This window comes from Microchirus variegatus (genome assembly GCF_963457635.1).
Source record: "Microchirus variegatus genome assembly, chromosome: 8".
Taxonomy (NCBI): Eukaryota; Metazoa; Chordata; class Actinopteri; order Pleuronectiformes; family Soleidae; genus Microchirus; species Microchirus variegatus.
The window spans coordinates 6,623,875-6,649,987 of record NC_139809.1 but is presented as its reverse complement, the minus strand read 5'-3'; the positions used below and the strand labels follow the sequence as shown (position 1 = coordinate 6,649,987).

The 26,113-nt window shown below is 42.1% G+C and overlaps 1 protein-coding gene across 1 annotated transcript in view; it reads left to right on the top strand.

Moving 5' to 3' along the window:
* LOC310931039 (PDZ domain-containing RING finger protein 4) overlaps window positions 1-26,113 on the top strand; it is a gene marked incomplete at both ends in the record, with an annotated part of 53,703 nt that overhangs the window by 10,073 nt on the left and 17,517 nt on the right. Inside the window, one exon of the mRNA XM_083894116.1 lies at window positions 22,783-23,036. Within this exon, the coding sequence (XP_083750242.1) occupies window positions 22,783-23,036 (254 nt within the window). The remainder of the gene's footprint in view (window positions 1-22,782; window positions 23,037-26,113) is intronic.

The following is a 26,113-nucleotide window of genomic DNA, read 5'->3' as shown; positions in this document are numbered from 1 at the left end:
GGGGGGGGGGGGGGGGTGGGGGTGGTTGTTGAAGGAGGGGGTAGGTGTCAGGGTGACACAGTGCCCCCCGGGTGAGGCGGCGGCGCTGCGTGTCACCCCGCAGGTCACCCGTCACCCCCTGCAGCTCCCATGATAAGCTCGGCCTGACAGCCGTTTGATGGGGAAGGGACACACACACACACACACACACACACACACATGCTCACACCTCCCTGCTCCACAGCCCGCATGGCCAGGCCCCCGGGGAGGAAAGTGATAAGAAGCTCCATGACTGTGGCCGCTGCAGTTACATTAGCGATCTAACAGTCATCCCTGAAGGCTCCAATCCAAAACACGAGGAGCCGTTCTATATCAGACATCCTTTTAAAAAGGACCAGAGTGCAAAAATACAACAAGCCTTCAGCTGTTTTCAGGTTACAAACTGCCACTGACACACTGACACAGATTTGAAGGTCTAGCCTTTAATGAGCTGTTTTCACAATGAGATCCTCACAATGGCTTTTTTGAAAAACCTCGAGTCTCTCTCTCTCTTGAATAAAATCAATGCCTCATCGACGTACGGTGAGTTCAGTTGACACCGCGGTGTTAATGCAACTTAATTGGATTGCAAAGTCTATTTAATCTGAACGTAACTGTGCGGGTTAATTAATATGTTTCAAATGGTAGACGGCGTTAAACGCTGACCCTCCGTTTGACGAAAATGGCGAAATGAAAGAGCCGTTTTCACAATTAAAGAACTTGTTTCCAAATATGCCAACAAACTTTCTCCAACCGAACGCAGCGTTGTGCAGCGAGCAGAAGTTCACAGTATGAAGTAGATGCAATCTTTATGAGGTTGGAATGGGGACCGCGCACTCTCTCTCTCTCCCCTGCAGCACTGGAGTCGACCCAGCTACTCCCACACAACCCAGATCCTTTCACAGTCGGGCCTCCCGCCTCACAGCCTCGACACTATAGCCGGCGGACCGACGCGCTGTGGTGGGGGGGGCCACCTGCCTCAATCAGCCTGTTGTTCGGCAAAATCTCATATCCAGGGACAGTGAATGAATGATAAAGTGTTATCATTTTATTACGCCTTAAACTGCACTTGTGTAACAGTTTCTGACACACGCTCTAACAGTTGCCTGCCAACACATTTTCTGCCAGATATTATTCAGAGACTATTTGTCTGACGGTTCTGTCATATTGTTCATTGAGTTTTTAAATAAAGTATCTATTGATCCTATTAGAGATGCACAATATGGGACTTTTTGCTGATATCCGATATATCAGAGTTTTCCCTGTACCCAACTGCAGACTGCATTTAGTCTAGTCTGTGGTGAAATTAACGTGATATTTTTTAAATTCATTTCACAGCAGATGTAGAAATCCATTTTTTTTTCCATCGAGCAAAATAAATAGACCTTTAACAATTGATTGCTATGGAGGGCGCTAGTATAGAAGTCAAGGAGGTAGCAGCCTATTTATTCCAATGTTGTAGTCGTTGGTCATATTTAGGGATGGAACCATACCACTTTTTTGTGTCCGATACGACACCGATATCACAAACTCCAGTATCTACGATACGAGAACGTCATTTTAGACATTTTATAAATGTATGAAGCTGTTAACATCATTTTTCAACGTGAAGAAATAACACAACTTTGTCATTTCAAAGACATAATTCTCCAACTGTGTAACAAACATTAATACACAGCCCAAACTATTTACGTTTTTACAGCCATTTTAAATATAGGACCAATATCGGGGGCCCACGGTTGGTGTAGTGGTTAGCACTCTTGCCTTTGCAGCAAGAAGACCCGGGTTCCTGGGTTCGAGCCCCATTTGGAACAACTTCGGGCTGCAAGGGCCTTTCTGGGTTCTCCGGCTTCCTCCCACAGTCCAAAAAAATGCGATATGGGGATTAGGTGAATTGGTCACTCTAAATTGACAGTAGGTGTGAGAGTGTGAGTGAATGGTTGTTTGTCTCTATATGTGGCCCTGCGATGGACTGGTGAACTGTCCAGGGTGTACCCTGCCTATCGCCCAATGTCTGCTGAGATAGGCACAGCACCTCCGTTGGAGGATAAAGCGGTAGATAATGGATGGATGGACCAAAATCAGACCAATACTGACTGATACTGATTCCCATCCCCAGTCATATCGGCTGATCTTGTGATTGCCGATATCCAACAATACATTTTAAAGCCAAAACTGATATTGTGCCTATAATATCGTGCATTCATCGATCCTATACTTAAATTGCACTGGAGTTGAGCTTGAAGTCATTTTTGACTGTGGTACAACTTCCTCTCCTGTCAGTCATGAACTTTTTTGAAATCAGTTTTCAGATCTGTGATGATAAACTCTCTATAGCGGCAGTGAAGACGCTCTGTTCGTCAGTGTGACTGTCCTGTTCTGTACACTGGCTGAAAGAGAAACCCGGATCAAAGAACATGAGATAAAGACTGGATAATGTCAGGGGAGTGTTGAGTGGGAGTCCATCAGTGTCACTGGCACGCCACGAACTCACGAGTATCATTGGTCCATGTCACTTTCTCTCCATCACTTGTCAGAGTGGGAGTGTCTGCCGTCACCGTGCAGACACTCTGTGAGGCACACTTCCTAAAAAGCTCTGCACGCACACAGAAAAGTGACTGACTTAAATCGGAAGAGCTCTCCGAATCCTTAAAGCTTGCCTTGGCCGAACATAGGGCAGAAAACAATGATTTACTTAACAGTTTTTGATTTATGCAAGTTATATACACTGTATTTGGCTACGCATGAGAGGTCTGATATTGACTTGGGGGAAAAAAAAAAGTGAATTTGATTTAAAAGCAGCATTTTCCCTAGAGGCAAGCCTTGGAACTAACAGAGCCTGAGGGAATAGCACTGAAAGTAATCAATATAGGAATGTCTGGTTTTATACACTGAGTGTATTTTAGTTTGTGAATTAATCAATAGCAGAACATGTTGTGTGATAGAGAGAAAAGGGTGTGGGGATGAAGATGGTATATCCTCCTCCACCTGAGGGATGCTATTCATCAGAGGACTGACAGAATACTGCATAACAAAAAGGACAAGGAGCAAACGAGAAAGCTTCCACTTGACACTTTGTGTGTTTGTGTCTGCGGAGTTATGGGGGGGGGGGGGGAATACAACTCCCTCCCTGCTCCGGGGAGGGAGTTGTATTTCAGGAAACACAAAGTCTGGAAATATCTCCGTTGCTTGGGGAAAACGAATGTTGCGTTTTTTTTTCCGCTCTGCCTTTGTCTGACAAGTCTACAGCCCCACAACTCAGTGATGGCCTCAGGTAAAATCTAAGATATACAAGTCTTCTTATGCCCGAAATCATCCACTCGTGGCTGCAACAGCCGAGCCCTTTGTCTCGTACACACGACACCTCATCGAATGCAAATCTTGCCTGTTGTGGTGATTTACTGAATCGGATCACAATATATTTATAAAAAAAGTGACTAGAAACGTGTGCGCGCAGGATAAAATGAAATGTATGTGTATTTGGGTTGTAAATAAAAAAGCCACCGTGAATGGATGAATTGTGAAAAACAAGCATCTGAATGAGGATAACGCACGGACTTGACACAGACTAATACTTGAGGCGAGTTTAAATTTAGAAAGTGGGTGAAAGAATCATTCTGTCATCTGAAGTGACAATCTTCACTGTAACCCGTTTCGGAGAAATCGCTAAATCAGCATGTTCGGTAATGAATGCTGTCGTCTCTACGGGTTGCACAGGTGGATTCATTTGCAAGTCAATGACAGACGCTCTCTCTATTCCAAATTCTGAAAATTTCCATTAGCTAAAGACTATAAATTACTATCTGTTGTTTTCCAAAACAGCATTTTTAGAGATTTCGAAGAATTACACTTCTCTTTCCAGGAAATCTGTTGCACTGTTCCTCTCATCAAATACAGAATACATTATTAAATGCCAATTTTAAGTATAAGACGAGAGCCATAGACAATGAGTTTATTCATGTGCAAAAGTGAAACTTCAGCTCAAAAATAGTTTATTCCGTTTAAGTTTAAAATAGACCCAGGCTGTTTCCTCCCTGCTTGAAGTCTTTATCCAAACCTATTCATGTGCTGCTGCACCGACTGTTGGCAGGAAGTAAAATTATACAGTAAAAAGGTGAGGTTGTGATGGTGGATTGGAAACGAGCAGCGTTTGACTTCATGGTTCGTGTCCTGCCAACATTTAACTGTGAATGCAGTCTTTCCATAAACAAACCCGTGACCGTGGACTTTCTCTGACATTCGCCAGGTATTTTTAGTGAAGGCAAAGAGTGTGATTCTTCTGCTGTTTAACTGTTGAAGCTGCAGTTTTTTTCTCGTATGGATGATTCTGTGTTGCTGGTGACGGTGCAAAATTGAAAATGAATACGGAAAAATGGCTGCACATTTAAGGCATCCCAGTTGTTAGGGCACTTAAAGGGGACATATTATGCAAAATCAACTTTTTAATCAGTTAAATCCTTATATTTGGGACTTGGAGGTCCTATCAGTTGGCAAAGTGTGAAAAAAGATGACTCACTCATGTTTTTGTGGACCTCCTCAGTCTAAGTACAGGAGATAAAACACGCAATGTTGATTCCTGCGCTCATTGTGACGTTTCAATGCGCTAAATTCCTGGAATTGTTGTCTCGCGGAGCTCCGCTTTGTTTTCGTATAACATGCGAGAGTGCTGGTGAGGGCAACGTTATCTGAAAACCGGAAGTCCGCAAAAAGTTCTATTCTTGGCTCCACAGTGCAGCACAGAGTTCTACACAAACTTCCAGCCTCAGAGGATTTATCTGTCCAGTGGATACATGTTATATATGACGGCAATGTGCCTGCTACACTCTTAGAAATAAAAGTGCTAAGTATAACCATATAATGTTCTTCGGCTTGTCCTCATAAGGGAACCCTTTTGGAGGGTTCCACCAAGAACCCTTTTAAAACCCTTTATTCAGGAAAGGGGTTTTAAAGGGTTCTCTGGATCAAACTGGTTCTTACTGGAACCATTAATGTTACCAAGAACCATTGAAAGGGGGTTCTTGGTAACAAAGGGTTTTTCAGAAGCAAATGGTTCCAGGTAGAACCTCAGCCCATGTAGAAGGACACTTTTGGAATCCTTATTTCTAAGAGTGTAGCAATCAATCACTTTTCCAAATGCTAACTGCTGTTAGCTCCCAGTAGCCTCTGTGGCTGATGTCATTTCCTGTCCCTTAAGTTTCGTTTTACTTTTTTTTTAAGGTGGACCTAAAGAGATAGTACTAACCCAAGCGTTCTGAACAGGGCTGTTTTGGAAGGGTGATTGAACTCCCTTATGGTATTTTGACCAAAGCATGTCACAGACATGTTCATTAGGACACCAGGAAACTAGTTTAACTTGGAGAAATAGGATATATATATGTCCCCTTTAACGAAAGAGTACATGCTGCCGTCACTGATGTTAATCGACGTTTGTTTTTGTGAGACTGAATCACTACCACAAAGCAGCTCTGCACAGGAGGATCATACCACATTCACCATTTCTGCACCCACTGAGCTGTGATCCTCCCGCACTAAATGTTTGCTTTGCAGAGAATTAAACGTGTGAAACAGACTGAAGGAGGAAAACCCAAAGTGCCAGATGTGAGCAGGCTTTAACAGGCTGCCCTACTGCTGCTTGGGACCAATTAGCATTTGTCACAACTAACTTTCACCCTGCCTCCAGTTTGTTGTTTGTTTTGAACACAGATTTCTTTTTCACTTGCAACATGGTTCATATTTTATTACCTCCTCTAATTGTCTTCATTTACAGCCCTCCTCCTTGCTATCAGAAAACCACAGTGGAACAGAAGCATTTGCTCCTGAGCATTCACACTCATCTAATTATGAAAACACTAGGTAAATGTTGAGCAGATGCCCCTCCACTAATACCCCCTTCCCCCTTTCTTCCCTCCAATTGAGAGAGCCATTTGGTTTTGTTCTAGTGTTACACTGGCTCCACATGGAGTGCTGGTCCTTGCCAAGTGGCTGCCTTGGTATAAATGAACCTCATCACTTGCCAACACAACACACCGTCCGGCGAAGGAGAACAAAAAAACTTCCTCTTCAGCTTAAGTGGCGTGTGATACCACTCTGCCGGTGCCCGATCTCTCTGCTTAACTCGGCGTGTGGCGTCAACGTTTTCGTCGCTTGTGAATGAGTGAGGAGGCGTGAGTGTGATGGCGTTGAAGGACGCCATGCTGCCCTCTAATGAGTAATAGCTTCAGTGTCCTTGTGCCTTGCTTTTGGCAGGGCCGTGCCACAATTAGGCATCTGTTAGCATTGAAAGGAAAGTAAGGAAAATTGACCACAGGGAGGAGGGTGGACACTTTCACCAGTTAACGTTGCGACCTCTGACCTTTATATTTGAGACCTTCACCTCGTAAAGCTGTAATCGAGCGGCTCGGTAGCTTTTGTCGTCTGCACATGTTGTGGTCATTTCATTCTCTTTAATTTGAAAAGTCTTTTTCTTGGATCTCGTTCCATCTCGTATCTCTTTCCAATAAATATGAGCTGAAACGAATGATTAGTTTCATAATCAAATAATCTGTAGATTATTGCCTCAATTAATTTGAGTACTTGATCAGCGTTTCTCAAACCTGCATATGATGTTCTCGAATGTCTTGCTCTGTCCATAGACAAAAAATATTCTGTTTTATTGATTTCTTTGTTACTCGAAGCAAAGAAATCAGACAATTCATACACACAAACCAATTAATGGATTATCAAAGTAGTTGGCGATTCATTGATTAATCGATTAATCGTTGCAGCCATGCTATGATGTGTCATTTTTCATAATTATGATGTTTATTTTCAAATATAGTACACATTACGTTTGCTGATGTCTGTGTAGATTCTCATTCATTCGGGTCAAAATTATCGAAAGGTCACACAATTGATAGCAACTGGATTTTAGATTTCTAAAAGACCTTTGACCTCTATTGTGATTTTGTGACTTTTGGATGAGATGCTGACGATTTTGTACATTTTCTCAAGGAGAAATCAGAAACTGTGTGGCTAGAACTAGCGATGTGCCCAGTCCTCATCTCAAGTATCAGATCAGAGCCAATTTGGGCTTTTTTTTTTTTTTACTGATTCAATTCAGCATTCGTGCCAATCAATCACCTCTCCCCGATCAAATGCTGAGGGAGCTGCAGAGCTCTCCACATGCACTGGAGTGAGCAGCTCCTCCCTGTAGCTCAGCTGTAGACTGTAAAAGGGCTCTATTTGTGGACTGACCAGCAGTAGCATTTATTTAATTTTACCTGTGTTTGATATAATTGGTTGTTTTTTCATAGGTTGCCTTGTTTCCACTCTGCCTGGTTCATGCTTTTTTTTTGGGACCAAAGCAGGTGAATGATGCTGTAGCTCAAGTTTACAGCAACACTCTTCACTGTTTGTACAGAATATAGTAAATAATACATATACATATAATATAAAAGATGCAGCATCAAACCACTTGTTTACCAAGCATGTAGAGAAGCGATACTTTCACCATTTTGGTCGCACTTTAATGACATGTTGTAGTCAAACCCAGCTTAGGTTTTTACTACAGCTCTGCCTTCTCTCCCACTGTTTCTCTACCAGCAGGATCACAGCAGGTATTTGGTCTTTCCTCTTTTCTTCTTTCTCTGTAAACCTCTCTTAGGATTATTGTTTATTTGACTGTCAGTCATACACGGTATCAGCAGTTACTCAATGGAAAACAGATAGGATCAGGGGCAAAAAAGAAGAAGCTCACTGGGACACCCCCTTTGATATTGGGAAACTTGTTGTTAAAATGTGAAGAGAATAACAGAAGCACATGAGATGAAAGCCAGACCCATGAAGAAGATAGCTGTCTCCCTCTCCCAGTATTTTCTCTTTTCTCCTGGCTTCATTACCCCTTATAACACAAACTCTGTGGTGGGGAGGCAGAGCAGCTGTCATGGTTCAGTTTGGCAGGAGGGTCTCTCCTCTCCACCGCAGCCACAAGTGACCTGTTCCTGACGACAAGCCAGGACGAATGACGGCCCCCTCTGCAGCTTGTATGGTGCAGGTGTGGGCTCTGGGTATAAGCTTTATTGGGATCGAAACCATGTCTGTGATTGCACTTAACAGCTGATTAAATTTTAATCTTGGCCCTGCAGTTGTACAGGGATAATACTGTGTTTGCGCCTGTGTGTGTGTGTGTGTGTGCGCTCCAGTCACTTGTGTGCACATAGAGCATCACTTAAACAGTCGGGGCTATAGATCTGTCTTGGAATTAGCGAGTGAGTGGAGGGAGATTGCTGCAGCGGCCCCCTTCTTATTCTCAGGAATGAGAATAAATGAGCGGACCCTGGCATGAACAATCCTTTATTACAGCCATTAAGCAGAGGAACACGAGCATTACGGAACAGGGGACTTCAAAAACACAGCCCAGTTGTCACATAATGTGGCCTATTTATGGTTCCCATGACGATGTGAAGACCTCCCTGCTCCGCCATCACCGCCACCTCGCATGTACACAATTACCACATTATCAGCCTCCTCCCAGTCTCACATCCATTTGGAGAATCAGCAGATGCCTAACCGTCATCAACAGACTCTTTGTAATGTCAAAATATTTCTCAAGTGGCAGCTCATAAGTGCGACTCTGGAGCGCCTCCACCAGCTCATTATGTTTATCAGCATATTCTCTTTTTCTTTTGGAGAAACTTCAGTAAATGGCAGAATCATTAATCAGATACTCGGCTGTTTATTGCCTGTAAATCATTCCTCTTATTCCTGAATGCACTTTTCAAACAACAGTGCCAGGTGTTTTTAATCAATATTGTTTTTTTTTTTGCCAGGTGGACTACTTTTTCATTAATGTACTCTCCGTCAAGAGCAAGTTAATGTTACAGCTCATTTACCGTGCAAAGCTTCGGGTCATATACACATGTTTTGACAGGTGTTTCATTACATTTAGAATAGATTTGCTTGACATTCTTGTAATTGCCATTAGAGGTAACTTAATCTCAGCTGATAGACACCAATGTAGGGACTCGGTGACCTTCGTTGAGGCGTTCTGCTGTGTCATTAAAACTGGGTACAGCAGTTTACATGTAGTGCTATTTAATTGACAACACTCCCTGACTAAGCTCTATTCTGTAATTTTGCCATTGCTTAGTACTTTAAAGTAAACTTTCTTGAAGTGATTTACAGAACTGAAAACGGGGTAGTCCGCTGTATGACAAGGTCACACTCCATGAAGAAGCATTTGAAAGGTCCTTATCTTATATTTCTAGGATTGAACACCACTTTATTTGCAGTGGTACCTCCTCTGCACCTCCCTTAAAGCTGCAGCCTGCATACATTTGCTCATCTCTGGTGTCATGCATGTGGCTCTCACTAGCTTTGTGTTACACACATATTCACCTATGGTCAATATCCTCCCTCTCAGTGTTATGGTGAAGTCGAACACTGTGAAAGTGAACGACATAAACAGGAAACGGAGATGGATGGAGTCTTTCGTCCGTACTTTGCATTCATTTGTCTGTCATTGTGCGCCAAGCGGGGCAGCTTACAATGACGGACGAAATGGAGCAATACCACCAGAAATCGGGGGGGGGCAGTATAGAGTCAATAGTCCGATCAGTCAGGAAATTGATGAAGAAGGAAGCTGCAATCAGAAAACAGAGAGTTACTGCCAGGTGCTCGGCATCACTCACTGACGCACTGTGGTTTGCGGTCCGCGGTCATGTTATTTTACATGACTTTTTGAAACACTACGAAAATGAAACAAAAACTATTATACAGCGACTAGACAATGCAGGAGCACATAATATGTATAAAAAAGTGGATTTTGGGTTTTATAAACTCATAAATACTACATATTGTACCTTTAATGGTCGCTATGTTGATGCCTGCAACTTGGTACTCCCTCTAGAGGAAGTATTGTGTAAATGTCCATACTAACGCAAAAGACGTATGTAGGGTAGTGAAGTAGATAACGTTTGGGATGGATGAAAATGGGCCTTTACACAATCACACTGTATGAAACGATATTTCAGAGGGAGGATGGAGGCAGTAAAAACTTGCGATAATATCACATATTATGGTATTAAACCGCTTTCATTTATCGTGGTACAATTATTTTACTGTGACAGCCCCATAGGGACCTATAGGGATGAAGTGGCAGGAGAAAACATGTTTTTCAAGTTTTACACCTCCAGAACCCAATTTCATGATATGGGGTCGAGTGGGCAATCGAGTTTTAATTAAATTAAACGGAAGACCGTCTGAGTGAAACATCCACTAAAACCCACCTACCCATAAACAAAGTAAATACCTGTATAATCAGGACACAGTTGGGAAGCATTGAACTTCCGCTCACTTCCTTTTTGTTCATTGACTCGAGGTCTCGACAAGGAGCAAGACTCGAGCGGGTGTGAGAGAAAGCCAGAGACATCGACTTTACCAACCTCTTGCTGGCACTTTCGCGGTGCCATGAGCAACACAATGGGGAGCCTTGGTGTAGATTGATTATGCCTGTGATCACTCTTCCACGATAACGTCCCACCTTCTAATCATGCATTGTGCCTCTGCTCTGTACAAGGATAAGATTATCATCAGCAGCTTCATCACTGTCTCATTGTGAATGCTGTCCTAATTGAACAACTCAGGCTTTTCATTGAAAGTTTTGCTCTTATTTACCACGGTGTCCTTCAGCTGGGATCACCTTTGTGTTGAGGCATTCATTTATCTGTTCTGTTGTGCTGTGTTGTGTTCACTTTCCAACATTTAAAGAGTACAAATCCATAAAAACTGGCATTTCACCATAACAACAGCAATTTACCTGCCAGACACTCACCTAGCTTGGCTTTCTCTGCAATATTTTGTTGTCCCTTTTTTGAGGAGAAGTGTGGTACACAGAGACATTTAAAGCGACTTCATCCTTCCGTCTCATGCCATCATCAGTAACCTGGTCCTTTTGCCAACTTTGACGTTGATAGAAGTGACAGAACCTTTATTGCATTGGTTCTCAAAGTGCGGCCCGGGGGCCAATGGCGGCCCGCAGAAACATTTCTGGCGGCCCCGCAATGAATTACAGTTGATATTTAATCCAGGAGGTACTAAGCTTGTTAAATGTTTATTGGACATTACTGGATACAGACCAATAAGTGTAAACAAAAATACTGGGTATTTACCTGGTTTCTATATGGTGAATTTGAGTGTATTATTGGGTTATAAGCTGGTAATAAGCAGGTAGCTACAGCCCCACATTAGTAGCTATTTACCCAGTAAATATATGGTAACAGAAATGTGTTACTTGGTATTAACCTGTAATTAGAAGGTAAGAACAATGGCCAAAATACTGGTAATTGGTAATTACCCAGTAAATTATAAAGCTTTATATTAATGCTTAAATGACATATTAACGCTTGTATTACTTAAAGCTAAACTGTAGAACTGCAATCTGGTCAATAAAATTAGTACAAATGGGATTTCTTTCTGTGTTTTTTTCCCTTTTTTTTTTCCTCTGGCGGCCCTCAGTCCAATGTTGGGTTCCTAAATTGGCCCTCAGGTATCAAAACTTTGAGAACCCCTGCTTTATTGTATAAGTCTCCTGTCAAGTCCTTTGGTTGTTTGCTGTGGGACACAAATGACTCAATTCGCCTCTGAGGAAAACAGCCATGATGCACATTAACAAAATTAACGGTTTCCTGGTTACTTGAAGCTGTTTGTTTCCTCCTTCCTCATTTCTTATTCTTCCCAACCTGTCTTTCCTTCCTTCCTTCCTTCCTTCCTTCCTTCCTCGACACCCCACCTGAACTGGGTCCCAGATAATGGCTAACAGGCAGATCAGTGGCCAGCTGCAGGGTTCCTGACTGACCTTTCCAACCCTTCCCAGTTTATTATTTCACCGTCGAAGCTCCACATGCCACCGTCTGACCTCGGCTCTCATTCCCAAACCAGTGACCATGTGACAGCTTCACAGACAAAGAGCCAGTTGGAGAGGGGAGGGAAGGGGGAAGTCGGATAAGACACCTTTGTTGTGATCACGAGCGTGCAACGGCTTCATGTAAATAGTGCTTATCCAGCGCTAATTGCCTCTGCTGCCAGGAGGAGCATATTAAATGTGAAGGAAACCCTTCAAAGTCCACCTACTGTAAATGAGACTGGACCTTCAACATTAAATGTGCATTGCATCTTATGTGTACTGTAAAATTCTACAGGATATAAATAAATAAAGGATACACAATGACGCCTGCTGATTTATTATGTATTCATTAGCAGATATAATGTAATTTAAATACAATATAACGGGTGAAAGGAGTCATTAGGCAGGAAATACACATTGATATTCAAGATGATCAATACTGCATGCTAAATACAGCCAGCAGGTGGTTACCTTAGCTTAGCTTAGCCTTCCATCAAGACTTGAGATGTAAACAGCATAGTGTGCCTCATGCTGTTCTCAGTCATTAAATCAGCGTCTCTGCTAGCTCATTAATTTATGTGTCATATTGTGTTTGTTTAATCTGTATAAAACTGGAAGTATAAAAAATGTTTGTTGAGATGGATGATCGGGGGGGGGGGGGGGGGGGATGCACCGGGAGAAAATGGCTGTAGCCTCACGTTTAAAGGACCGATATGAGAGTTGTATTTCTCAAAGCAAATTACCCCACTTCCCAAAACAGCTTGTTTACAACCTGCCTCATTATCCTCATGGTTGTATTTCTTGCCCCATCACACTTTGCTGGGCCAGTGGTGCTCATCACCAGATGTCAGCTATTGCTGTGTGCGATCATTACTGATCGACATTAAACCAAAACCAAGAGCAAAGTTGAAAAAAAAAAAAGATGAAATGGCACCGTCTTTGTTAACAAAGCCGAAAGTGAGGGAAGTGGCAGTGATTTGCACTTTGGTACGATTTTGTTCATTTTTTTGGTGCATTTTTCTCTCGTTTTCTAAAATATTATGTCTTTCATGTGCCGCAGCCGCTCTCTGGCTCACTCCCGGTGCATAAAGTAGTGTTCCATGGCAGTGCCCACTTGATTTTATTCAGTCAGCATATGCATGGCACCATTACTCCTTACAACCTCTTTTTACACCAGCCAGGCCATTTTGCTGATCTGCACAGCACAAAGAATCCCTTGCCACCCCCTACCCCCCCCCCCCCCCCCCCCCCCCCCCCCCCATCTCCACTTCATTCCCCCAAACCAATTACCAGTTATCATCAAGGAGGAGGCTGTTCATCCATTAGTTCGTCATCCACCCAAGTGTCGCTTTTACTCTAATTCAATTTCTCTCTCTATTTTGCGTGAAAACTCGACCCAAGATCTCAAAGTTAAGCACAGAGATTAACTGTGCATTTCTAAATCTCTTTCACAAATATACTCTGCATGTGCCATTAACCTTGAACAAGCTGATTAATTTCTCCGCACAAATCCACCGCAGAGTTTTTTATAGTCCAGCCAAAATAGGATACTTCAAAGTGTCACGCTTTCAGTCATTTAGAGTATGATGATGATGAAATGATGTATTGATCTTGTTTAATGGGGAGGTGATTATAAGCAGAATTGACACAAATAGGGTACTTTAATATTTCAGATTAAATGTTTGCTCATGAGCAGCACAATAGACACTCAGTCTTTTCTGCCTTAAGTCAATTGCAATATTAAAAGTCAATGTAGAAATGAATGTGTTACCCTGCTTCCACTCAGCTCAGATCCTTCAAAGATCCCTTCACCCGAACCCCACATCCTTAACACCCACGTGTCACCTGTTCTGTAATTCCAACATGTTGAAATAGAAAATTTCACCTAATATATTAACAAGCAAGCAGCCACCTTCATTTTACCTCCGCTTCATGTTAAATCCCAGTCAGTGCACGTAGCCAATTAGAAACACCTGTGAAGCCATTCACACACACACACTCTAATTCTTAGAGCTGAAAGCCAGCGAAAGAAAAAGACACTCAGGAAACAGAGAGCAGGTCTTAGACACATGCTCAATAGTGCTCCCAAAAAGTCACTCGGTTTCTAGGTCATGGGCATTTCCAATGTCAAGCGAGATACGCTGCAGTCCGTTGATTGTCCACACAGAATCATCACTTGTGTTTTTTAGGCGATGCCTGCAGAATATTTGTTATTCTCATGATAAACAAACATATGGCAAAAAGAAACAACACAGAATACTGAATGTCCACTATTGTTCCTCTTTGTTTTAAGGGGTGTTGCCTTCTTCTTTTTGTGTAATTTATTGTCGAGATACTCTTAGTAGCTACTTACAGTCGTGGTTGCTGGTCTTTGAAACTGGGTATTCTCATTTCAGGCCCAGTTATTTATACATAAATTCTGCAAATGAACAACTTGGACAAGATAATTGTGATAAGAGTGATAATGTATGTACAAATGTACAAACGGAATTTGGCTATATCGGCAAGCAAATAACACACAATGACTAGCTTTTCGTCTACAGATTTCCTCACAAAATCCACGCAGGACTGAGGCAGAAAATGCTCAGCTATCGTGTATGTTTCTGCAACTCTGTCAGTCAAAAACTGGTTCCGCCTACCAGATAGTTCCTCCAATCATCATGCAGAAGCTCCATTGACTGAGAGAGAAGCTGAGCTTCCGTGGAAGTGACATTTTTGCCACATTTGTCCAATCACTGTCGAGCTCACCACAGGAAAAAAAAAAACATTCTGTGTCATTCCATATAGAACCGTTAAAGGTACAATATGTAGTATTTATGGGTTTATATGACCCAAAATCCACTTTTTTATACATATTATGTGCTCCTGCATTGTCTGGTCGCTGTATAATAGTTTTTGTTTCATTTTCGCAGTGTTTCAAAAAGTCATGTTAAATAACATTACCACGGACCGCGGTTGCATAGCCACTGTTAGCAGCGAGACGCCATGTTTCTACCGGAGCCTGTAAGGACAAACGCGAGAGAACAAATCAATCGTCTCTTTACTTGTAGCGGAAGTCCCGCCTCCACTCTCTCCGCTTCGTCTGCTACGGCCGCGGTAGCTCGCCCTCTCCCTCACCTCACGAACCTCATCTGCTGACACGGAGAAAGACAACGAGGACGACATTTGACCAGCTGCAGATACCGTAGCGCTCAGGGAAGGGAGGGGGTGAGCAGAGCAGCAGGTCTTTGTTGTAAATTTCAGCCTCTCCTCTAGATGGTACTATAAACTACTTATTTCCCCTTTAAAGCTGAGTTTCAAGTCGTTTTAATTCATGCGGAGGCAGCTACGGGAATACGAAAGTCACGTAGCATTCTGAACGACCTAGTGACACGTCTTAATTGTGTCCAAGCTCACCTTTAGTCTTGAAATGTAAATTCAAAACAGTACATTTTAGAGGAAGCTGAACTTCCCTTGCTGTTTTAGAGCAATCACCACTGGCTACTTCGGTATATGACGCATATTACTCAAATAGCAATGTAGCTTATATTCGGCCCACATACGCCACAGTGGAAAATCAGATCAAGGTGTGCACCACAAAGAGCTGAACTGCTTTGTAGAAAGGAGGCTTATGATAGTGAAGTCAAAAAGTGTTGACAAAATGGAGGCTAACTCTAGTCTATAATCAGAGTCACTGAAAAAGTAAAGGTAACACTACCCACAACAAAGCAGACAAGACGGGTGTAAAGGAGAGGGTTTACTTTCACACACTGATGATGGGGGTAGATCCATGCCTGAGCTGCACCCGTCACACTGAACATTCTGTGTTGGTTGGGTAAAGAGCCCTTCTATCTTTGTCCTTTTATAACGGTCGTCCTTGTACTGAGAGAACACGGCAAAAGATTGGACATTAAATGTCTGTTACAAGGTGGACAATGAATTTTAGGGCAGATTAAAAGAGGCAAACGCACTTTGAATGAGTTTCGCAATAAAGGGAGTCGTGCGGGCAAGATCGGTGCTCTGAGAAGAAAATTGGCAGAATTCATCAAATGTTCTGCGCACATAAAACCTCAGTGGCAATGTGCAGGACCTTAAATGTGAAAAATAGCCCAAGGGCTTTGTGGCGTGTGTTTTATGTGGTTAGAGGGGGTTAAAGGAGGCTTGTACATTGGTTCATTTAGAGATGCTGAGGGTATCGTCAGATTTCTCTCCCTCTCCCCCTACCTGTTTCCTGTCACCAGTGCATTGCTTGGGTCGCTCAGACAGTTGCACAGATAGTCCGTGAGTGATTTATGCAGTCATAAGGGCTGCACTGTAACGGACCGGGGCCCGTATTTTATTCTGACAGTTATTATTGAAATGAGACATTTGGGTGTTGAAGGGAATTCAAGCAGTTCTCTCACCAACGGGATGAGGTACAGTAGCAGCCATGCTCACATCCTTCCATCATTGGCAATCACCTTAATTCCATTTCTCCCCGTTTTTATAGTTGTTTTTTTTTATGGGTGCAAATCAAGTTTCACATTGTGCAAGATGGAATTGCACCGCACTGAGATGCAGTGTTGAGTATGTGGGTCATTTGTTTGGATTAGAGGAGGCAGAGAGCAGAAGCAGTGAGGAGCACCTGTATCACCGGTCAGTTCACTTGCAACATAATAATAAAAAGAATGTATGTATCACAGGTGTCAAACTGGCGGCCCCCGTGGGCCATATGTGGCCCCCCCAATCGATGGCATGTGGCCCCCCATTTAATGAACATGGCCCATGATGTCACTGTCTTTTAGACACAGTGTTTTGCTGAGACATATATATATATCATATATGTTTGTTAGCAATGTTAGCAAAGTTGTCGACAGGTTTTGCGGATTCAAAACGACGTGACCACGGAAACCCTTGCCGTTTTGGCGAATACCGACCATTCGCCACGATACAGGAAGTGTCCTATAGATTTTCTTCGGCATAGATCGAGTTCCACCGAATTTCCCGTGACTTGGCAGGAAGACCATGGCCTCAACTCAACAGGAAGTCGGCCCATTTTGACTTTTTGTTCTCTAGGCCGGCCCCCTATTGACCACACTAGATGCTCATTGGTCCCCAGGTCATTTGACTTTGACACCCCTGTATTAGATACACCTGCAGAACTGCTTTTCAACTGAAATGTAGATATCTAATCAAATGGCAGCAACTCAATGCATTTCTGGCCTGTAGTCCGGTTAAAGATGACGTGCATAAGTTCAAACACATCATCAGAATGGGGGAATTTAAGTGAATATTTAAGTGACGTTGGTGCCAGATGGACTGGCCTCACATCCTGCTGATCTACTGGGACTCACAGATGTAAAAATTGTATTTCCCTGCAGCTACATCATAGAAAACCCGTGGAGAGGAAAAAATAAAACGCTTCCCCATTTCTGAGAATATTATGCTTATTTGCTTTCTTGCCAAGAATATGGGCTTTCATCTCTGTACATTAACTTGAATTTACAGCTAGCTGGTAATTAGTGTAGATTGAACCACCTAGCAGCACCTGCAAAAGTGCCAAGACATTCTAACTTTCACATAAACCTCATTACAGTTTTGCACGGGGGAGACTTGTTTGGCTTTTATTTTTCTGTCATACAGGAGAAGAAGAATCGGGCGTTTTAGTCTAAATGTTTTACAAATGTAAAAGTTAAAACCTGAACTTTTTCTGTGCCTCTAGAGGAAGCTTGTCACAGAACTGTTGCTCAACTCCCACAGACAGGTTTATGCAACAGCAGAATAACATTTTACTGACATATTGCAGACATTTCCCATTTCAGTTGGCATTTGAACACGGCGTATTTCCAACACAAGCAACTATTAACGGGAACATATTGACATCATTATTTGTAGACATATTGCTGTATTCTTTGTCCACTCTCATAATCAGACTTTAGTCCAACCATTTCCAGATGAATTTGACAAGTTGTCATTGCCCTTCAATCGTGCTATTGCACTTTTATTACAGCTTAACACATTTTTTTAGTGGTATTTACAGGTGCAGAACAAAGTGAACTTTTGTGTCATTCACCTGAAGGGCTGCATAACAGGCAGTTTGAGATAAATAAAGAGTGTTCCCGCACTGTAAATCACTCAAGGCCTCTTTAGTCAAGCCTTGGAATAAAAAAATATTGAGTTGTAATTGAGCATAATAGGTCTTCTTTAAGCACATTTACCCAGCTTTATATGCACTGGGTAAATATGTCTGTGTATGATGCTCTTTTCTTTTTCCCTCCACTGAAAGCCTTTATTTATTTGCCAGTGTTGCAGCAGCACAAAGAACGACCTTGCTTCGTTCGATTCGCTGCATTTCCATTTTAACTGGGATACGAGCAAAACAAATATTTTCACCTCGTGTGCGGCATAAACACCATAAAATTAAGAGCAAAAACATTTCATTAAGATGCAGAGGGCTACGTGTAAGTCATAAAGAAATGTGTGCAGTCAATTTGAAAGCATAAAAAAAGCTAATGGACTATTAGAGTAGACTGCCTAAGGCTGCCTTTTCTTCTTACAGAAGAGGTACATCAATCACTTATATCAGTAATCCCCTCCAAGCTGCCAGCAGTGTCTTTGTCTCCTGCCAGAGACACGGTCCCAAAGCAGAAGCAGCATCACATGTGGCTGAAGTTGACATCTTTACAGATAAACTGGCCCTACTTTACTGCCACTGTCACTACATTTTGCCCTTGGCCTTTGGAGATATTGATGGTTGGCTACAGTTAATGAGGTTAATGAGACAAAAGCACTGAAAGAAGAGATGCCCGCAGGAGTCCGGGCTAAGTTGTTGCATGTTTGTTCTCTCTTCCTTGTCCTTGCACCTGCAGGACGAATGATCAAATCAGACACAGATGAGAGAACCTTAAAGACGGTGTGTTTCTATAGGGGCATCGTTTTTAGAAACGGACACTCGGCGAAGTTTTCATTTGTTTTTCTTGAAATGACTCCGAACGGCTTAAAGTGATGTGAGATATTTACTCGAGAGGAGAAGGGGACGACGCACTCGGCTGCATCGCGAGTACACAATGCCTCGATGTCTTTGTCAATATGGGATTGTGCCACAGAGAATGTTAAAGACGCGGAAAAAGAGTTTTCATCCTTTAGTTACACTCAGCTGAGCTGGCCGACTGCATTTGTTGTCAGAAAGCTGAGGGTGGGTGTTTGAATGAAAACACATTTCCCCTCCTGGCTTCAGCTGCAGAAAACATCCATGTGCAAACAGCCAGCAGATGTGTCTTGGTCCAGCTCCTCCTATCCTAGAAACCACTGCCTCCCGACTTCACATCCATCTCTAGGATGACTTGACGAATGATCGATCTCTCGTAAAATGATCACTTTTGTTGCGTTCAAGAACAAAGGGATTTGTGTTGCACGTTGGAGCACACTGCCGTGAATCATGAGCTGTGTTAGTCTTGAAATCCACAGCAGCTGCTAAATAATGGGATGCAGCTACTGTTTACCAGCAGGTGTTAACGACTGAATATGTATTTGCATACTTGAAGTGCATAGGTAATATTAGTTTAACGTGTATGATGAAACTTTATGAGGTTAGGGCTTCTATTGTGTGGAGGCAGTGAAATAATGGGCACACGTTGTGGTTTTAAGTGACTTTAAAATGCTCATCTCGCGAAGATTCGACCCGTCTAACAGAAACCCTCCCATCTGTCAGATGTGGCTATGGATCCAAACAACTAAGTGAAGACTTGTTTTTTTTATCTGGATAGACATCATCAGCCAAGAGGACACAAAAGGATGGAAAAATCCCTCATGCTCAAGTTGAGGCTGCTTAATATTCCCACGTTAATTGGGAATTAATTGTCCCATCTGGCTCTCATGAAAACTAGCGACGAGAAGAGAAAAACACTTCTTCCTGACTTGTTTCCTTCTCATATTATCCCCTCCGGCATATAAAGTGGAGGGATATGTCTGTGTGTCCCTGTATCCGTCTGTCTCTGTCCATTTGTCCAAGCCGCTGCTGTTATTTAGCTTCTGGAGCAGGGTTTTTTTGTCGTGATGCATGATGCAGGTCTGCGAATCGGGCGCTGAAATGGTGCCTTTTGATGTTTTTTTTTGTTTGCCGCGGGGGGAAATGTCATCTCCCGTTGACCCTTGTTTCATTTTGGTTACGGAGTGTGACTCGCGAGCAGAGAGAGGCTTGGAGAAAGAGAAGGAGGAGCTTGGGGCTGGACGCGGCGCTGTACCAGAGGGAGAGCAGGAAAATTTGATCATTTTTCTTTGAGACTGTCATACACCATAGGCTCCCTCATTTGTCTGGTTCACCTCCTTTGTTTCCACTCGGCTGCCTGTTCCAGGGTTAGGCTGCGGAGCAGGAAACGAGCGAGGAAAATAAGACGGAGACAGTAAAAGGAATTATATTAGATAATAATTATTATAGTGCTCCATGTTTCTTTAATACAGTACTTAAAGTGTAACATAGGCTACACACTGCAGTATTTAATAACTGCTGACTGTCCAAATAAAGCACTTGTGAGGGAAGGAGGATAAAGAAAGCTGCTCTGTTACCCCCACACCACCACCACCACCACCCCTCAAATTGCCCTGCAGTTCCACAGGAGTGGTGTTGACCCAGTTTATCTCCCACTCAGGTGATTAATGCAACATCACTGCAAACAAAGGTCACATCAGAAGGGCAGGGGAGCAGGTCAGAGCACAACAAGAGCAAAGGGGGCTTATATAGTGCTTCTGTTATGGCTGTGAAAATAAGTAGTGTGTGTGTGTAGTTTTGTTGGGCGACACACACGCGTACACGCACACAAATGGGTATGAACCAGGATACGAGTAACACGGATCTGTTATTACCTCTGCCAAGGAGGTTATGTTTTCGCCAGAGTTTGTCCGTCTGTTAGCAACATAACTTGAAAAGTCACACACGGATTTGGATGATATTTTTTCCGGAAATGTCCGCAACAGGACCAGGAACAAGTGATTAAGTGTTGGGCATGATCCGTAGACGCTATCACTGGTGGGGGGGGGGCTGAGCTTCCTTGGTGGAGGTCTGCGCTCTCCGAGTGCTTTTCTAAATGTTTTATGTGTTCTGGTAGCAGGTAATTCTATTAGCCATGTTGTTGTTCCCGAGATTAGAAGAATAAATTTTAATCTCAAACTATCCAGTTTCCAGGTACGTGATTAACATTGGAGCCCACTCTTTGCCTATTGCTTTGCTTCACTGACTTCAGTGTTTTTAAATAAAAAATATAGGAGCTGCCGCCATGTTTCATGTCTCTCGCGTGGCAATAGTAAAAAAGGGTTATACACATCCATGAGAAAAGACTATAGACTGTAAAATGAAGACATTAAAAAACTCTGTCTAGGGATCTTTTAAACCCAGTGATGCGTAAACCTGAAGCAGCAGTAGTGGAATATTATGGGCTGAATATATAAACTCTTTCTTCAGGAATTTACTCGTGGCCTGTGTCTGTAATGTTTATTTGAAAATTTTATTGGAGGTGTTGCCTCCTCACTAATAAAAGCCTGCCGTTGCAGTTGGTTTGGATATATGTTTGTTTTGCAAAATAAAAACACATATGAATCAAGCCTTTTACTGTTTACAGTTTGCCTACCTTGTAGATGTAAACGATCTGTTTAATTCTTCCATTTATGATTTTATCATTTGTTGTGCAACGAAAAACGCTCCCATGTAATTGTGCTACTCTTCTTCTAATCTATATCTATCTAATTTCAGCATTCATAACAAAGCATCAAACATTCTGAGGCGTTTACCATCCAATAGGGTGTCTTTCACAGATATTATCGATGCTAAACGAAGCAATTATTTCCTTCATAAGGCAGCCGCGGTGCAAAAATGTTTTCAATCTGCCAGAAAATCCAGTTCATTTCAGTTAGAAACGGGCTGTTGTGGGATCATTCTGGCTTTGATCTAACGTGAAAATGCTGCAGCATCAGATGAATTTGTGCGGGTGTTTTCCAAAGATTTTTTTTTTTTTTTTTTTTCGATCATCTGTCCAAAAGGCATCCAAGGAGAAGAATAAACAATTTAAATTTCTTCCTGATTGGATCCACGCTGAGCACATATGAAGTGTTGTGGTGATGTGTGAAAACAGCCCTGAAGGCACAGCGTTGTCCTCGCGTGTTTGTATGTTCTGAGACACGAGCCGATGCTCCAGTTACACGAGTAAATCGTTTACACACATTGTAGATTGGAGAGGTTTTACATACATTTCACAAACCCCACACCAGGGTCTCTTAGTTTACTTAGAGTACGAGTAATATAACTGTGCCCCATGGCTCTTTGTAGGCTTTTAGATAAATGTCTTATCACATCATTTTGTCAGAAAATCCTTAACTCTGCCTGCTGCTCTTTATATCAACTAATAATATAGTGTGCAATACCGGTCAAAAGTTTGGGGTCACCTATAGAATTTTGTTGTGTTTTCCGTTAAAACTCACACTTTTATTCATCAAAAGAGTTGCAAAATGAATAGAAAATATAGTCAAGACAATAGAAATAATGATTTTTATTCAAAATAATAACTTTGCCCTTTCGTCAAAGAACCAGCAAAACTGTTTTCAGCTGTGCTAACATCATTGCACAAGGGTTTTCAAATCATCCAATAGCCTTCTAACATGATTAGCAAACACAGTGTACCATTAGAACACTGGATAGATGGTTGCTGGGCCTCTATACACCTATGTACCTATTCCCTTAAAAACCAGCTAGAATAGTCGTTTACCACATTAACAATGTATTGAGTGTATTTATGATTCATTTAATGTTATATTCATTGAAAAAAAGTGCCTTTCCTTAAAAAATGAGGACATTTCTAAACCTTTGAACAGTAATGGAGACCCACAAAACCTACTTGCATCTAACTCAAAAATATTATTGTCCCTGTCTTTATCAGGTCAATGGAAAGGAGCTGTCCAAGTCCAACCATGAGGAGACAGTGGAGGCCTTTTGCAGTGCCAAGGAACCCGTCGTGGTGCAGGTCATCAGGCGGACCCCCAGCGGCAGACCCCACGGCCCCCTTCAGGAAATCCACGTGGTGGACGTGTGCACTCAGACTGACATCACCTTCGAGCACATCATGGCGCTGGCAAAGCTGCGCCCTTCGACCCCTCCGGTGCCTGACGTCTGTCCCTTCCTGCTCTCTGACAGGTGAGAACAGAAGGACATGTGTCTTGTGTAGTGAGTGAATAATTCTGTACAAGTCGCCAATGCTCAGTCAGAGTGTGAGATTCACAAATGTGTAGTTTTGAGCAGGTCAGTGATTTGATAACATTGAATGTACCTTTAATTACCTTTATCTGACCTCTTTTTGACTTGAAGTTATTGAGCGGTGAAGCAGGTCCAGACGCGGGAGGGAAGAAAAAAAATAGAAGATTAATAGATGAAACTGAATCGTAAAATAAGAGGAGGAGAAAACAAAACCCTGCTTCAAAGACACTATTTTTTGAATGGATGAACTCTACAGTTTAGCACTTGGTCTGCACACAGTCAGCTGTACGCCACATCTGCAGCTCGTTCTTATTTGTGACTCTGTGCTGTTGTCTGTGTGACCACAGTGTTTCTTTATTTCCCTCTGTGTCTATTATGACAAGCATTTTTAACATTTAATTACCAAGTTTGACGACAAAACACGGAATTACCATTGGAGATATCTGTGACATAACTTTGACAAATTGTGACTAGTATTAGTACAGATGTCTCCAAATTCAGTTTTTACTACGGTCAGAACGACGTCATTCATTTGACAGATATCTACACCGTCATTATGACTGGTCACAATTACATTTTTCGAGATAACTTCATTCTGACTATCTGAAACTTAATTTTAAGGTGTCTAAAAAAGGACAATGTAGATCTTTTCAAATGAGGTTTATTTAAACCCTAACCCTAACGTCATAATGATGTTGTAGATATCTGAAACTCGAATTAGAGATTTCTAGAGTTCAGCTTCAAGTATCTGCATCTGAATTGTATCTGCATCAAACCTGTAAAGTGACATCGTTTTGACAAGTCAAAACTGAATTGAAGATATCTTCAACTGTAGTTTTGACTAGTAAAAGTGACACTGCAGAGTTGTTATTACACACCGCACAGGGAGCATCCATTTACAGCGAGTTATCATACTTTATTTTTTTCAAAACAAGTTATTTTTAGACCAATAGTGACATGTAAATAAAATTGGGTTTTAATAATTTGGTACCTAAGAAATCTCAAATGGCACAGATGGTGCCAAAAGAGAGAACGACTCGACATCTCTTTACTAAAACCTCTGTCATTTTACTCTGATTCACTCCACATGCGTTTTTAAGTTCCTACTGCTGATTTTAAAGGTGATATTTGCTTTAAAACGCAATCCTTAATTTAATAAAGTGTTCTTTATTTTGATACCAAGATAATCCACATAGAGCTTATAACTGCAGAGATTTACTCTATTTAGTTTGGGCATGTCATTTTCGAGCAGGGACTCCAAAAAGAGGGTCGGGGAAGAAGAGGCTACATGTTAAAACCGCTTGCCATAGTCTAGTAGCCAGGGTTAGGCCAGAAAGTTGGTAGTTTTGGTAGTTGCAAAATGTGAATTTGTGTCTGTGTAATCTGATGACATACAGATGTGGAATAGACGAGGTAGATTTCTTAAAAGTAGCAAATACCTTGATTGATTTGATTTATGAACCATCAAATCGATTTTTAGCTTACTGTGTTCCTTCAAGCAGTTACTTCACAGTCCCAGCCTCAAGTGACTTTGTACTTTATGAATACTTTTTATTTATTGTGAACAAAATGGAGAAAAAAAAGAGTTTTAAGAAGCAACATGAAGGTTTCCTGGAAAACAACAAAAGAAATGGGGTCCATTAAATTCTCCTCTTTCATTTTGGTTTATGTTCTGTTTCGTCTCCGAGGAGAAATACACTGAAAAAGTTTAGCATAAAGAAAAATCTGGGTTTCGCCTCATGGGAGTGAAACAATGAGGCGATAGCAATGTGAGAGCAGCTTTATAGCACGGAGCAGGGAAGTCAGAATTAGCTTGGTGAGCCAAATATGTTCAGTGCAGTAGATCATTAATTCCAGCAATGATAAACATCCCCGAGTATCTGTTGTCATTTGGCACCGGAGACTTTGCTCAGCATTCAGAGGACGGCATTTCAAGTGGTTGCTTCTTAATCCGTGTAAGTCATTATTACGAACATCATCAAAAGTGTGTTATTCTCAATGTCACGTGAAATACTATACGTGAATTGATCACGATCCTATCACAATATCGCCGTACAATTCCCCATGGGGCATTACTGCCATAATTGGAGCTGCTTGGTCGTATCCATTTTGGCCCATGGAAGGTGATTAAAGCAAATGGGCTCATAAAAAACTAGGCAACACTGTACAACGTGTGCTTGCTCTATACTTATAGCCTCAGGCGGAGCCCAAGTGTAATCAATGTGTCCCATAAAACTCACAATTTCTTCTCTTCATCTGAGATCAGGTGCAAAACTCGATATACAGCAGATTTTATAGATACGGCAAATGTTTGTCACTCTTCCCTCTGTGGCTAGATTGTAAAAATCTGTAATTGTGTTCTTTGCTGCTCCACTGCCAAATGTTGTTATGTGTGTAATATCGAAAAGCATCGCAGCATAAATCGCGTTGACATTTACCAGGTTTGGTTTTGTGAATGGGAGATTGTTGCGAGACAGGTTTACAAGCGCACCGAGCGATCTGAGAGTCAGAGGCCCCCCCCATCCCCCCCCCAAACACATCATTCAACATGTTAAACTGGAGTTTCTGTCGTTTTTTTTTTTGTTTTTTTTTAAGTTTCTGTCCACCGCCGTTCTCCTGTGTGGCACTACTGCGGCTGCTTGTCTTGTTACGCCACCTCACAATGCAGTTTTGTTTCCGTGACTGAGGGAGGCATAATAAGAAAAACACAAATGCACAATGTGGAGGGTTTAGTCTGTCAAGAGCAAGGAAGCAAATTATGTGGCGATGCCGTTAACAAGGGGGCTGCTGCACTTTTATCACACACACGCACTCGTGACAGTGACAAAAAAGCATTAGACGAACGCTTTATTCTTCGGATTCCCGGCGAAGACAAAGGCAAGGAAATCCTGTCACTCTACGGTATTGACACATCAAATTAAAATTAGGAGAAGCGATCTTGCTAATACCCAGCCTGTCCTCCTCTTTCCCTATCTCTGCCTTCCTCCCTGTGTGTCTGACTTTCCCCATTTTTCTTC